Source organism: Thamnophis sirtalis, unplaced genomic scaffold (assembly GCF_051295495.1).
Source record: "Thamnophis sirtalis isolate CommonGarterSnake01/CBP01778 unplaced genomic scaffold, rThaSir2_p1.2 scaffold_3, whole genome shotgun sequence".
NCBI classification, from domain to species: domain Eukaryota; kingdom Metazoa; phylum Chordata; class Lepidosauria; order Squamata; family Natricidae; genus Thamnophis; species Thamnophis sirtalis.
The window spans coordinates 132,811,189-132,827,285 of record NW_028261383.1 but is presented as its reverse complement, the minus strand read 5'-3'; the positions used below and the strand labels follow the sequence as shown (position 1 = coordinate 132,827,285).

At 40.4% G+C, this 16,097-nt stretch overlaps 1 protein-coding gene and 1 pseudogene across 1 annotated transcript; one reads left to right on the top strand and one right to left on the bottom strand.

The window, feature by feature from the left end:
* Positions 1-1,669: 1,669 nt before the first annotated feature.
* On the bottom strand, positions 1,670-14,557 carry CHMP6 (charged multivesicular body protein 6). The gene is made up of 8 exons (XM_014062363.2): positions 14,335-14,557; positions 11,466-11,575; positions 10,116-10,203; positions 8,321-8,407; positions 8,165-8,230; positions 7,798-7,878; positions 6,661-6,715; positions 1,670-3,455 (listed from the first exon to the last, which is right to left on the bottom strand). Exons 1-8 carry the CDS (start codon positions 14,395-14,397, stop codon positions 3,403-3,405), a joined length of 603 nt encoding a protein of 200 aa, XP_013917838.2. The 5' UTR covers positions 14,398-14,557; the 3' UTR covers positions 1,670-3,402.
* Positions 14,558-14,696: 139 nt separating this feature from the next.
* LOC106545718 (small ribosomal subunit protein eS7 pseudogene) lies at positions 14,697-15,799 on the top strand (annotated as a pseudogene).
* The last annotated feature ends 298 nt before the right edge of the window (positions 15,800-16,097 follow it).

Below are 16,097 nucleotides of genomic sequence, written 5' to 3'. Positions count from 1 at the left end.
GGCAACTTCTGTTCCACTGGTTAATTGTTAAGAAGTTTCTGTGACTGTTCAGTTACAATGGCATTGAAAAAGGAGGTTTATGACCATTTTTCACATTTACCATTGTTGTGGCATCCCTGAGGCCATGTGATCAAATTTCAGACATTGGCAACTGGTTGATATTTATGAGGGTTGCAGTGTCCCGGGGTCATATGATGATCCCCCTTTTGCAACATTCTGACGAGCAAAATCAATGGGGAAGCCAGATTCACTTCACAACTGTGCCACTAACATAATAACTGCAGTGATTCACTGAACAACTGGGGCAATAAAAGTCATAGAATGGGGCAAGATTCACTTAACAAATGCCTCACTTAACAACAGAAATTTTGGGCTCAGTTGCAGTTGTAAGTCGAGGACAAACCTGTACTGAATTTGTATTAGTTGTGAAGTGACATAGTTCCCAGCTACCTTTAGTTGAAGGTTGAAGCTTCTCTGGGAAAAGGAATGGTTGAACAAGCATTTATGATAAAACCTGAATCTTCTTCAGGCAATCAGAATACAGAGAATTAGAATACATTAGAACATTATCTGTAGAGTTGGAGTAGGAAACCTTTTGGTTTTGCTAAACTGATCACTGTTGAATCAATTCCTCTGTTCCTCCTCCCAGGATTGCATTGAGTTGGCATAGAAACCACATCAGGGCTAGACAAGTACAGCAGTTCTACAAGCACTACCCCCCCTCCCAAACACATATACACAAACCCCCAGGAGAATAGGAATAGCTCCACCAAAGAAAGACTTGTGAGGCTTTGAGCAAGGGAGGCTGAACTCGCCTGGAGTTTAAAAGGCAGGGAAGTCCTTGAAGACAAGGACAAGGCAAGGCACCTTCTAGATAAGGACAGATTTGGGGGCTATGTCTATTGCACAATCTCTGCTGCAGTTTGAACTCCTTCCAAGTGGGAAATGCCTTTAAGTTTCTTTGTTGGGGGGAATTAAACTGGAACATGACTCCTAGGGATAGGAGCATGTCTGAATCCAGGAAGCTAAAGTACAATGCATACAAGGAGCTCCTTAGCAACACACCCTGCCCCTCCCCACTGAAAGACACAGGTTGAATTCATATTTCAATCTGAAATGTAATTTTGCTAACACTAGATTGCCCCAGAAGCCATAATAAACCCCAGCGCCCGAGTTCACATTTGAGCTTCATGAAGCTCCACATCATAGCCTACATCCTATTCAAAGCAGATGTGATAGACTGGCACAGTGAGAGCACTTTTTTTCTGGCCCACATTTGCAGTTCGGGTGTGACCTCTAAAGAAAGCTATTAAAGTTGGGTACCCTGCTAACATAACCCAAAAGCAGCAAAGCTATGTTAACATCTCTATCCCTGACCCACATTCTTAAGAATATAGAGAGCCATTCATTCATTCCTTCTGCGTAAAATACTTCAAATCTCTCTTCACCTTTTAGCTCAGTCTCCTGCTGGAAGAAAAACACTAGGATGTCATGGTATCCCCAATGTTGAGTTTGGCTCCTAACCAAGGTACACAACAGGACATCAGGGGAATGAAGGCATTACCAACTTGTCACTACCTACCCTGCTTCTACCTTCCCTGTTTTAAGGAGCTCCCAAAAGGAATTCAGCCAAATTATGGCCATGGACAGCAAATGGAGAAGACAGAACTTTCCTGGAGGCTGAACAACACTTTTAATTCCACCTGAGTCATCAAGAAGAGTATGGATCAGGAAATCACAAAGCGATTTAGCTAAGTCCAAGCCTGTTCTCTAAGGCCACGTGGCACACAGTGGTGTTTTCTCTTCATGGGCTTTGCAAATTTAGTTTTCATTAGTTCTTCTCGTTTCTGTTCTTACTGGCAAGGAAAAAGAAGAAGCATCCTTCCATCTATTTCCCCAGGCACTGAGCTGTATGATAAACTGGGGGTGGGGGGGGGTGTCTAATAAAGCCCTTTAAGAAACCCCATCTGTATGAGACCCAGGACACCACCAGAGCAGGCCCTTGTATTCCTTCAGGTGCTCCCTTGCCATTTGCTTGAAGAAACAAAAAATAAATGCAACCCTCCTGGAGCAATTCAGAGCTTAAGACACACAACTCAATGTTCCTTCACAGTCGTAGTCAGGGTTTAGAGTAAGACTGCCCTCTGGTGAACAATGCAAATACAGCCATTATCTTGTCCAACCTGGTAACAGGCAAAACAACTTTCAAGTCCCCTTTGTTGTTTAACCACCAGCCCAAGCTAAATGGAATACTTTCAAAATCAATACAACATGATGGGTTATTATTGAGATATGAACTGTCCACTCAAGGGAACCCTATTCAGCTCACAGCCCAGTCTTCAAGTGTTAACTACTGTTAACAATTTCCTATATTCAGGAAATTGAAGGGACATTCAGATTTTCTGTGAGAGGAGAACCATGGGAGGGTGGCAGCTTCAGTCTGCTCTTAAACCCACCTACCAACTCACGAATAAAGGTGAGAAGTGGCTCTGTCATTATAAACAAAAGGTATGCCCACTGTCCAGATCTATGAAGCCAAGGTGGGCAGGAGCCATCACAAAGCCCTCTGCTATGACTGAACTCATTTGTTTTTTAGAAGTTCTCAGAAGCTGAGCTTCTGTTCAGTCTTTTCATGCTGCGAGACTCTGGAGGCAAAAGCAGGTGGCCAGGGAAGCATATGAAGCACAAACCCTTAGCAAGCCATTTAGACTTCTCCCCCAGCAGGAAACGAGACTCCTTCCGTCTAATGAATGAGCCTATCAGCCTTGCATTATTCCCCAGTGCCCAGGCCTACATGAGCGCATTTACCTCAAGAGCATACTGAACATGGAATCAACTTCTAGGATCCCCACTGGCAGCCTAACACAAGAAGCTGGGACTACTAATGGAAGAGACGCTCAAATCTTGGCACACAAAACCCACAGATTTAACAAGGTTCGGAGATTCCATCCTTGCCAAAAGAAAACAGCCTTTCAGAAGAGCCAGAGTGAAATGTGTCCAGAGGAAGGCCAGGAAGTTCCACAGAAGTTCTTTCCTCTGGGTAGCCGAGCAGTGACAACATGCTCCAACGTGTATCAGGAACTGAGAGAGCGAGAGAGCGAGAGAAACAGGGAGGCTCCGCTGGCATCTGAGGCAGGTCTGTAGCTGAAATCTGGTCGCAAAAAGCATTTGGCTTGGAGGGTTTAAGAGTCACCGTTTAATCCCATTTAAGTTACAAAAAGGAGGAGTGTGCACGCTATAAAATAACCTTGATATGGGGACATTAACCAGTTACAGCTTCCATTCTGTGCAGAAAACCTGCTCCAGGATGGCTGGGTAATGCCAGCAGGGAGGCCTCCTATACCCCAGGCATGCTGGGATTCCGAGATTCAATGCAGGGATACCCCGCAGGTAGTAGTGGAGTTAAGATGCAGCAATCAATTCTGGCTTTGGTTTGACTCTGATGGGCGATTTTTCTGTGGAGAAGGAAAAACAAAAGAGGAAGGAGTTATTGGTTTGGAATGGTTTTAAGAGCCAGTAAATCCTAAGCAGCGGTTTTCAGGACCTCAGACATAGGTTCTCTTTACCTCCTCCTGCTCCTACAAACATTCCCTCCAAATAGTAAATGGTGAACTCATCTCTGATCTTCCAGAACCTGTGTGTTTGTGCTTTACATTCTTCAGGAGTTGCATTAATACCAGATTTTTTTCCAAGGTCAACTAACAAACGAGGCACAATGCTTGCTGAAATGCAATGTCCCCACACCCTGCCTCAATCTTTCTGGAGAAGCTATGCTTAATTATGAGTGCACTCTTCAATTCTGGCCTCAGCAGATAAAGCCTATTCTCCCAGTGGGCACCTAATGCCTTTTAAGAGAGAGCTACGGTGACAAGGCATAGAAGAACATGCCAATCAACTGGGCTACATTGTGCTACTATTAATCACACTGTGAATGGAGAATGCAAGTGGCAAGAGATGCTGTAGCACAAGCAGATCAACATTGTGGTTATTTTTGACAAGCCTATCCTGTGCAGTTTCGCTGAAAGTTTTCTTCTGATTCTGACTGATCCTCCCTGGTCTAGCCCAAATTTAAGGGAAGGATTAGTCAAACAAAGAAAAGATTTCAATAATAAACTATGAAAATAAAAGTCATATCTTGCTGTTTGTTAGAAGAGCTATCTATTTACATATGATATTCTGTAGTTGGGTATCTCTCATATATTTGTTATATATCATATTTATATATGGCATGGTCTCAGCAGAGCCAGCCTATGATACATTCCACAAATAAGCACTAAAGACAAAATGTACAAAATACTGTAACGTTTTGTAAACCCTAAAAAAATAATCAGTATCCTCTCCCCACCACCACCAATAAAAAAACAATCTGAAATTGACATTAAAGACTACAGATCACAATGCACTCTCTGGGGAAAAATAAAAGAGCAGAAATAGATACTAATTCCCCCCAATTTCCCCAGCCTCCAAACAATGTCAGAAGGAAGCAGCAAAACTATCAAGAAAAGATGCTTCATAGCACTGGAGCCAACACCAGCATTACAGATTCCCAAAAAATCACTTCCCAGAGTGGCACATACAAAGGACCTTTATCTGAAGAATGAACTTTGAGCTTACAACATACACAGGAAATCTTCCCTTCCGGACAATAGTATTCAAGCCTTTCAGAAATTTAGTATCAAGCACCTTGAATCCAATTCAAAAATTTGTTGGCGGGCATCTTAGCCAGAATGTGTCACATGCTCCTGCTAAGATACATCTGAGAGAAGTATGATCACTGCCATTTCCAGTTCTCCTTAAAAAACACCTTTTACACTGAGTATGTTGTAATAGTCCAGTTGATAGGTAAGCAAAGCAAAAACATCTCTCCAGAAAATAGTAAATCATATACAGGTTAGAAAAGATGCTCTAGACCAGGGTGTCAAACTCATGGCGTCACATTATCATCACATGACATACTGCAATTCCCCCCCCCATCGCTAAACTGGGGATGGGAGTGGCTAGCACATGACGCATCCAGCCTGCGAGATGTGAGTTTGATACCCCTGCTTTAGACCACTTCATTGATCTGCGCATTCAAGGATGGCTCAAGGCCCAAGAACCTGTCCAACAAATTGTAGATTTACTCCTTCGGGAGAAAGAAAAGATATTAATGTAGAATAAGAAGAGTCCCTCCCAATCATCTGAGAACTCACCAACTATCAAGCTTTCCCACTCATCCAGATTCAATTTTAATCCACTGCATTTTAGGCAGAATATAATCTGGTCCAAGCAAAACCAGTTCTAAATACATGTGCTTTCAATCTATTTTTGAGAGTACTGGGTTTGGGGCATGATCAAAATTACAATTAAACTTGCTAAAAAAACAACAACCCAGGAAACTGCTTTGGGAGTGTGCACTTGATAGTTGACATCTTGTGCTATAGATTCAGTTTTCAAGAGGTGCTTCAGAATATGCAGGAGTGCAAATATGGAACCTGCTTATGAACCTGCTTAAGCAGCTGTGTTGCTTTCTAGGACCATACCATGGCAACCATTGCAGAGAAGCCTTCCCCCATTGCTACATGATCCTGAAATCAGATGTGGCTGTTTTAATGAGTCATAGACTAATACTACATTTGCATAGCAAATAAAAACTGAGACAGCAAAAATGTCCTACTTCTCAGTTCTCATCCTTTTGCTTCCTATTTTCTTTCTCTACAAATTTGCTATAGCCCCATTTATTTTACATTTCAGTGTTTGCTTTCAGAAAAAGAGATACAAGCAAATTGAACAAAAAACAGGAACCAAATGTTTTAAGACACAAATTAGAAGTAACTTTATTTTTTTAATTAGTTTCTAGATTTTAGTCTCTCATAGCAATTCAAAATTGGGTAAGAGGTAGGAAAACAGTTAACAGTTTCTAAATAAACAAAGTATTACTTTAAAAAGGTTATTTATGTTCTATGCTTGAAATGGGAGAAGCACTCGACTATAATGTAGTGAAAAAAATAACCTCTTGTGATGTCTATATGGTATATACCAATATGGTATAACGATTAAAGTGCAGGGCTGAGACACGCCCAAGTTCAAACCTCCATTGAACCATAAATTCACAGGGTGACTATGGGCTATGGTACACTCTCATATTAGAAGGGTTGCTAGCAGGATAAGATCAAGAGATTTCCATGCTGCTCCTTTGAGTTTCCAGAGAAAATATGGAATGTAACAACAAAATAGGTAAAAGAGCTACAGCTAATGCAAAATAGTAGTTTAGAGGCTGAGATGCCAAAGTATGGAAGGCCCAGGACCAAATGAAATCTAATATAAGTGGAAAATTTACTCATTTTTCAGCCTTCCTCTTTTGTCAATACTGGCCTAATACCCCACACCTACTTTCAAGGTAATGTACAAATAATTGCCACCAAGCGGTACAAACATTAAAACTACTAACTCTAAAGCTCTGCATAGATTATAATAACTGGCTGGGACCTGAACACAGAGTCAATTTCAATACAAACTATTATAAACAGCCCTAGAGATATTTGTAAATGTTCTGTGGATGTCATTTCTGTCTTGAATGAAGTATGTATTAGTCATAGCCAAAGACCAAAAGCCGTCTTTGGCTTTGTGTACAACGGCAATATCAAAAGGAAAGGATAAATGCCAAACAGATAATACTACCTGAAATCCTTTCTGGGAGAGGCTCTGAGGGAACCTCTGGAAGATCAATCTGCTCCTGAAAGAGGAAAAAAAGGTTCTTGTGAAACATATTCTAAAGAGAGGAAACAACTTTATATTAACCATGAAACTTTTAAATGCACAGGAAATAACTATGTTACCATCAGTCTGCCACTTCTCGAGTTTTGAGCCTGTATTATTTATACTATGCCTTTATACTATTGATGGGTAATTCTGATTAATTGGATAAGTGAAGCTATTGACTCTTCAATGAATAAAGCTCAATTCACAAGGACTGCGTGAGGATCGACATGTAATTTTCTTGACATCAATAAAGAAATGGTTTGAAATGGACTTTTTCACATCTAGTATAGTTCTTGGAATTCCTGGGTCAATGCTATTCAAGTTTTTCTAGATCTCCCACAGCTGGCTGGTTGTTGATTACAATACCATGTCTATGGTATTGTATAGCGTGGGACATGCATAGACGTTTTTTTAGGAAATATTGTGGATTGCTCATAGTAATTTCAATCGGATACATAGTCATCATTTTCTGTCAAGCAACAATGTACGGTCTCTGAGATACTATCCCTTCCTTTATCCCTGAAACTGCTGGTGGACATCACAGTAGAAAAACTACAGGGGCTTCCTAACTTGTAAGAAGGAATAATCAGAAGATTACTGAGGCACTATTTATTTCCTTCTTTCTTGCTCACAGCAGGAAGATATAAAATGAATTCTGATTTGTATTTTCTGCAAATCACTTATTTCTCTGCTTGTATGGGACTGGTAAATTATATAGACATGAAGCCAATTTAAAAGATATGCGGTAACATCAAGAATTACCCAAAAAATAAAATAATAATAATAAATATACTAATGCTGTCAGATTATTTACTTGAATTTTCTTGAGCTAAGTTCTATCTGCAATGATTCACTTAACAACTGTAGCAAGAAACACAGGGCAAAATTCACTTAACTCTCATTTAGCAACAGGAATTTTGGGCTCAATTTTGGTCCTAAGTGGAGGACTACTTGTAATCTGAATATTTTGGGTAAAAATGCTGCTTCCTCATAAAAAGATACAATTTCAAAATACAATTCCTGAACTAATTCCCTGACTTGGCAATTGGTGCTTACCTGAGTGATGGCATCTAATTCAGCTAAAATAGCATCTTCATCCTCTGTAGTGAAGCTTCCAGACAATATCTCATCTATTTGCTGCAAAGAAAAAGGCAGATGGCTCGGTGAACAACATGCAGTAACAGATCTCCAACATTTCAGTTCCTTCACTGACATCAAAAATATATATGACCAATTGTACCTATCTGTTTTAGCTTCAGGACTAATTTAATACACGCCTTCAGGTATTATGGTAAGGTACTTTATGCTACATATAAACAAGCATGTTAAAAATTCAAGGGAGTGAAGTGGTGGAATGCAAGTCATAAAAACACAATGCCTTGCACTAAGGCACTGCAGAAGGGACCTTGCCAGCCATACATACCCTCTGGTACTCTACAGCCTCCTGGGTTTCATCCATGATTCTTTCCACCTCTTCTATTGACATAACCTGTAAGAGAACCCCACAATTTTACATCAACAAGACGACTGGCAGTGAGATGCAATTTAAGAGAGGGCAGGCAGCTCTGATCATACTTACTTGGTGCATTCTATTTAAACATTCATTGCCAATTTTGAGACCTTCAATCACTTTCATCTCAATCTGTGTGAATTCAATATCATGGACCTGTAAGAGAGATGACAAGGATCACAGAGTGCCATATTCTAGCTATAAGTGTTAAGGAAAGCAACCTGAAGATGTTTGAAGACTTCTAGCGAACAGAAGGCAGCCTGCGGCAGCCTGTTTCACTAGTTGACAGTTTGTACACTTAGATGGTCTACAGCAAGAATGGGCAATTAGTTTTCCCAAGGAGCCATATCAGGAACTGGGATTGTTGTGTAGGGCCAAACCAATAGGGCTGTGAAGGCATGCAATAAGCCATGGAAGGGCGCACATACTTAAATTGAAAAAAAAACAACAATAACCAAGCAGTTGTCTTCAAAATAAAAGCAATTCATGTGGTCTGGACAGTGATAGCGAAAGGACCAGATGTGGCCCAGGGTCTGTAAAAAGCCTAGATCTGGTCTACAGAATCCATGGACAGTAAAGCACCAAGCAAAATAAGGAGCATTTCCTTATTAAATGAGAATCTTGCTATGTCAGCAAGAAAAGCAAGAGAAGTCTAAGTTCCATAACTTCACTGTATGAATCAAATGAGGACCCAGATTGTTGGGGGCAATAGGCTGACTCTGTAAACCACTTAGAGAGGGCTGTAGAGCACCTTGAAGTGGTATATAAGGTCTAAGTGCTATTGCTATTGCTATCAGTGTCTGCTGAATAACTAGGACTACAGGTTGTTCAAATTTATTTCTGATGCCTCTCACCTTTTCTTGCAAAAAGGCACATGGACACATGAATGTATACACTATCAATTTTCCTTAAAATGCAAGGATATTACAACTGTGACAAGGTTGATAAGAGGGCTGGATGACTAACAAAAAAAATATGATGGAACGAGGTACAGGTCTGCCAATATCATGTGACCATTAAAGCAGCTAACGCTGTTCAAAGCTATCATTCTGTTCTTAAAACAAACAATATATACTTGTACCAAGACCTAGGGGTACCATGTATACTTACAGATAAACTGATAATTTTAAGTATCAAAATACACCCCAAAAATTGTATTTGGCTTACCTGCGAACTGCAGCTGAGATTTTTTAAAAGATCATCATGGCCCAATTGCACAAACAGCAGTCAAATGCCTAGCAGTATCTTGGTTAAAAATTCATGGGTTGGCTTATCTGAGGGGGACGGTATTTTCATGGTATTTTGACTAAATTTTGAGAGTTGGCTTATCTGTGAGTATATAAAGGTAAGGGTTCCCCTCGCACATATGTGTTAGTTGTTCCCAACTCTAAGGGCGGTGCTCATCTCCATTTCAAAGCCAAGGAGCCAGCGCTGTCCGAAGACGTCTCCGTGGTCATGTGGCCGACATGACTAAACCACGAAGGCCGATGGAACTATGTTACAAAAGGTGGTCCCTATTTTTCTACTTGCATTTTTACATGCTTTCGAACTGCTAGGTTGGCAGAAGTTGGGACAAGTAATGGGAGCTCACCCCATGATGCAGTGCTAGGGATTCAAACTGTCAACCTTTCTGATCAACAAGCTCAGCATCTTAGCCACTGAGCCACTGTGTATATACAGTACTCCTAAAGGAAGCTTAAATCACAGCATTCCACCATAAAAGTCAACGTGAATCCTGAGTTGAAGAAATCCTCTTATATTAAAAGTGAATTAAACTAAATGCAGAAGCTTACATGTAAGCCAAACTTCAGAAATCCTGAAAATCAAGTGACCAGATGCAATCCAGAAACCCAATCCCACATACCATGCGCTCTAAATTGCTAATTTGGTTTTCAGTTTTGTCTAACAATTGCTCTTCATAACGCTTCTTCTTTAGCAGAAACTTGGCTTTCCTAGAAGGAGAAAAAAAGGAATGGATGAAAAAGCAAGTCTAGAAAAAATATTATACCAAGCCATTTTTGTCCCAGCTCAATAGAAAAAAATAACTTCTTTCAGGGTTTGATAACTTGACAAGTTAACTAAATGTCCTTGGAAAAACATATAGATCAGTTACAGTACTAGTCTGGCATATTGCCTCTTGTCAAGCAAATCTTATTTCTCACCATTACAGCCAACAAAACTGATATATTTATTCCCTAGAAATCTTTTTAACCCTTTAAAATGTTTCAAAGGTGTGTGGCCATTATGTCAACATAATACAGTGATTAAATTGCACTGGCTGTCCAACTGTTTCCAGGTATTTGTTTTTATTTAAATTATTTACAATTACTGTAAAAAAAAAAGTAACATAAAATCTTAGAAAATAGCAGAAAAACACAATAGCTGCAATCACTCCCCCCTGAAACATCCAACTCCAAAATAGCCAAATGGTTTACAAACACACACACACACACACACACACACAGAACTATTATTCAACACAATCTCTCTTAAAAATAAAGTTTTTCATTGACTTTTGGAAGTTTGTTGGTAAGCAAATGAGATAGGCCACCTGACAAGAGAATTCTGGAACTTAGGGGCATCTACTTAAAATGCTGCAATTGAAAGGATTGTTGGGACACACCAGGATATTTCTAAACAGCAGTCTCCACTATACACAGCAGAGAACTAGAAAGCATAGGAGGGCATGTTTCAGCTGAAACACCAGCAGGAATCATTCGGCTAAGGCTATATTGAAATCTGCCGCTACATATAACATATATGGAAACAGCTTGATCTAAGTCACGGATGTCAAAACTCGCATCACATGATGTTTTTCCCATTCACGGAGCTGGGGTGGGCGTGGCCTGCATGTGACGGATCTGCCCTGTGGGCTACTAGTTTGACACCACTGGTCTAAGTGGTTAAGGTATAAGGCTAGAAGTGGGAGACTGTGAGTTCAAGTCCTGCCTTAGCCATGAAAATTGGTTGGGTGCCTTTGGGCTAATCACTTCCCCCTCCCAAGGTTGTTATTGTGGGGAAAACAGGAGGAGGAAGGTATGTTTGGATATAATTAACACCAGTGATGAATTTCCATTTTTTTTTTACTACTGGTTCACACACGTGTGACGCTTCTGCACATAACCTTAAATTATTTGTAAAAATAATAAAGGTGGGGTACAAATAAATATAAATAAATAACTGTAAGCTCAAACTCTGTCCAAAAGTGACTTACTCTTTCTTGCCATCTTTTAGTAGTTGACGAGCAAAAATCCTCTCTCGTTCTAGCTGTAGAGAAATCTTTTTCTGATATTGCTTTAATTTGTCTCGTTGCTGTTTTAGTTGCTGGAGAAGAAAACAAGCAGTCCATTAGAAGAAATATGTTCTTCCTTAAGAAGATATACCTGTGAACCCAGCAATCTTGATCTCCAATCTACTGTGCTGAAAAATACTGGAAAGTTAAACAAGTTAAGCTATGCAAAATTAAAGTCAAGTCACTGCTACTGGTTCATTGTTATAAATTATATATTAAAAATACAAAAAAAATAATGGTAAGAATTATTGCCATCCCCCAGCATTCACACATTTCTGAATTTAAAGTAGCAAGGGTGACTTATTAGAAAGATTAAGTATCATTCAGAACAATTGTTTATGTTGCTGTGCATTCACTAATAAAAAATTTGATCTCCAGATATTGTTAGACTACAGTTCCTCTCATATATGGCCACTGACTGGAATTCAGAGAGTAACAGGTTCCACCTCTGGGAAGTGCGTGACTGTAATTGTTGGGAAAGCATCCAGATCTCTTGGTTTTCACATGAATAGCTCATAGTTTCTACAAAATGTCCCACAAATCTATGATGCATCTATTAAGACCTGGAATGGGATGGTGGGTTTCAATTACATATTGAAAAAATATATAATTGTATTCCAACATTTCTTTCCATTCTGTAGACAGTTTTAATATCTTCAGTTTAATTACACCCAACAATGGTGATCTACTTAAATTCTAATGTAATAAATACAAATGATAGACAATTTTAGTCATATGGAAATACGGAAGAATCAAAAGTGAAAGTGGCTCACAATTTCTCTGCTGACAGATTTAGCACAGTCAGTAAATCTGCACTTAAGGCTATTGACATATATAAAAAGGCTCCTCATAAAGTAATAAGGAACTATGAAGTGTCATGAAACATTCTGATAATGCAATCCACTGTAAGGCACTCAGATTTTCTTGTTAAATGAAGAACTGTGATTCGTGCCATAGCATGTACTTTGCATGTAAAAATGTTCCAGGTCCAATTCCTTGTTCTTTCAGGTAGGATTAGACAATATTTCTGCTGAAAACTTTCACTACTTGACAGCAAGAATCTCACTGTTAAGAACCAATACAAAGCTTTATAAATGCATTGGCTTGGGATGATACAAATTCCTACATACGTTTCCTACATACGTTTAGTGTACATTAAGTAACTATATGAAAAGATTCCAGATTAAGAAATTGGAACGTGATAGGTCAAACAAAGACCAGTTGTTTGAGATTTCCTTAACAAAACATTTGAGAAAAGATCTCTTATTTCCTATCCAATGACCTTGCATTTTACTTTATGCATTTCTATAATCTGCAGAATTTCTCAGTTCTACATATTATGTCCTTTTCTCCTTTATTTCTTGGTAGTTAAGCTGCTTTCCAACTTATTTCACATTATTGAAATAGTAGTAGTGTTATGCTTTTTAACATTCAAGGTATTCAGAAAAATTCTACAGCACACCCAAAGTATGACATTAATTCCAACTTCAAAAGGACTCGGCAACTTTAGGATAGTTTTAAGATCATCAAAAAAGGTGTCGTAGCTTTGTGATATAGGATTTGGGTCAAAACACTTGGGCTTAAGCAAGACTACAAGCCAAGATTCCCAACTCCAGACAGCATATAATATCCAGGCAGCTTCCACCCATCATGGCTGTGTTCCCACAAAGTATCTAGGGCCAAAGGTAGGTTATGCAATCACATACAGCTTGCTATTCCATGCTAATTTACACACAGACAATTATTTTATTATTTTATCCAACAAGCTATTGGTTGAAGCGTTCTGCCTCATTGCACTGACACAACAAAGAAAGAAAATACTTGTAACCTCTGTTTAAAATGAGGGGTCCTCAGTGCTCTCTGAAGCTTGGTGGAGGCCTTGCAGACGTTTCATTACCCAAACTAGGTAACATCATCACTGCTAGTAATGTGATAATAATACTGATGATGTTACCTTAGTTTGGGTAATGAAATGTCTGCAAGGCTACCACCAAGCTTCAGAGAGCACTGAGGACCTCTTCAAAGGAAAAGAAAGGTGGCAGACCAATACTTTACATATATGCGTGTGTGTGTGTGTGTGTGTGTGTGTACATTATATCACAGAAGTGAGTACACCCCCTCACATTTTGTAATTATTTATTTAAGCATTTGTTGCCAGCAGTTGAGACATTAATGGCTGTGTGTTGCCTTACTTTGAGGGGACAGCACATTTACACTGTTAGACTAGCTGTATACTCACTACTTTACATTGTAGCCAAGTGTCATTTCTTCAGTGTTGTCACATAAAAAGATATCCTTAAATATTTACAAAATGGGAGGGGGTGCACTCACTCCTGTATATGCATGCATGCATGTGTGCATACACACACAGTGACACACTTTTTATTTAAAGGGGAGGGGAAAAAAGAAGTGGGAAAGGACAGCGAGGAAGTCCGTGGAAGAAGTAAAGCTGCCCGTAAAGCAGAACAAAAGTCGCTTCCTTTCCCGCCTTCCTGGAGTTACGGGCTCTTGTGCAGGCGCCCCTCTTTCGCCCCCTTCCCGCGTGTGCCAGAAACCCCGGCCGGCACCCGGAGCGCTCAGATGTCTTTTTTTGCATTCCTTCCCCCGGAGGAGACGGAGGGCTGGGCGGAGCAGAGCAGCCAAGGGTTACCCCGCAGGAAAGGCAGCCCTGCTGGGTTCTGGTGCCAGAGAGAGAGAGAAGCTGAAGCTGAACTTCCAGCGCGCGACGGCAGCCTGCCGTTCCCACAACCTTTCCCCCCCGCCCTCCTTCCTCCCCCGTCCCCGCTCTCACCAGCACAGCCTTATCTTGCTCGGTAACGCGGGTCTGCCGCTTGCGACCGAACAGATTCCCCATCGCCCCGGCCCCGCCCGCGCGGCCTGGCCTACCTCGGCCCCACCCGTGCCTTACTTCAGTACGGAGGCCACCGAGGCTCTATTCTAGTAGAACGAGACCCGCCAGACTCGGAGCGAAATCGACGGCGGACTCGTGTCGCGGACTTAAGAAAATGGAAGAGGAAGACTTCCCCCACTTTTCTTTTTTTTTGGATAGCACACTTCCGGGACAAGTTATATGGTTTTACTGGCACACGGAGATAGGATTCAACTTTCGGTTCTCTAAGTATCTTTTCTCCCGTCTTCCGGGGAGGAAGTGACGTATCCCGCACCCCTTTACCGTAACGCATGCTATATAAAGGGAATAGCTGCTCCTTCAGTTCGGTATTTTAGGGATACGGGACGGGTGCGAGGTGACTGTTGCTTTCTTTGTCGGAGATGGCGATTGATAATATCTTCAAATGATACGTGCATTCAATTTCTCACTAATCTAGGACGCCATTTATTCTCTGCATTCCTGGGGACTTTCTTTTTATGAGACCTTCGCTATGAAAGATATTTCTATAATTTATGTAGAACGGATGAAAAGAAGGACTAGGGGAGACATGAAAGCAGTGTTGCAATATCTCAGGGGTTGCCACAAAAAGGAGGGAGTCAAACTATTCTCCAAGGCACCTGAGGGTAGATCAAGAAGCAATGGGTGGAAACTAATCAAGGAGAGAAGCAACTTAGAACCAAGGAGAAATTTCCTGACAGTTAGAACAATTAATCAGTGGAATGATTTGTCTCCAGATGTTGTGAATTCTCTTAACACTGGACGTTTTTAAGAAGATGTTCAGTTCGAGCACAAAGATTGTGAAGCCCAATGGCGAAAAGCCAGATGAATTTGAATCTGGCATCTCCCAGGCTCTCTTGGAGTTGAAGATGAATTCTGACTTAAAGACCCAGCTGAGAGAAATGAATATTACAGCAGCAAAGAAGATTGAAGTAGGTGGTGGTAGAAAAGCAATCATTTTCGTACCAGTTCCCAAGCTGAAATCTTTTCAGAAAATTCAGCTACTTCTCGTTCGTGAGCTGGAGAAAAAATTCAGTGGAAAACACATGGTTTTCATTGCCCAGAGAAAAATTTTACTCAAGCCAGCAAGAAAAAACTACACAAAAAACAAGCAAAAGCGTCCCAGGAGCCGTACACTTAACTGACATGCACGATGCCATTCTTGAAGGCTTGGTTTTCCCTAGTGAAATTGTGGGCAAGAGAATCCGTGTAAAAGTGGATGGCAGCCAGTTTATTAAAAAAATCATTTAGACAAAGCACAACAGAACAACGTCAAGGTTGGTCAGCAAGGTTGAAACATTTTCTGGTGTATACAAGAGAGCTGACGGGCAAAGATGTTGTGCTTGAGTTTTCAGAATTTCAGCTGTAAAGTGCAAAAACTATGTGAATTAATAAAAGTTAATTCTTTATAAAAAAAAGATGTTGGATATTGATTTGTCTGAAGTGGTGTAGGGTTTCCTGCCTAAGTAAGGGGGTTGGACTAGAAGACCTCCAAGGTCCCTTCCCTGTCATTCTATTCTATTCTATTTTCTATTGTGATCAGTTTAATTAGTCTCAGTAGATTATGGATACAGGCTTAGCAGTGTAGCTGTGGTTGAGTATTACACAGAACTTTTTGTAGGAAGGAGACAGGTTACGGTGGCTTTTCCTAGTTTCTTACAAATGTT

Bases quoted from the DNA above. Each gene is read 5' to 3' on its own strand.
- CHMP6 (XM_014062363.2), bottom strand. From the start codon at position 14,397: ATGGGGAATCTGTTCGGTCGCAAGCGGCAGACCCGCGTTACCGAGCAA. The intron at 8,231-8,320 runs GTAAGTATGATC...GTTCTCTTACAG, and splicing joins GTTTAAATAGAATGCACCAA to GTTATGTCAATAGAAGAGGT. The intron at 3,456-6,660 runs GTAGTATTATCT...CCTTCTCCACAG, and splicing joins TCTCCCAGAAAGGATTTCAG to AAAAATCGCCCATCAGAGTC.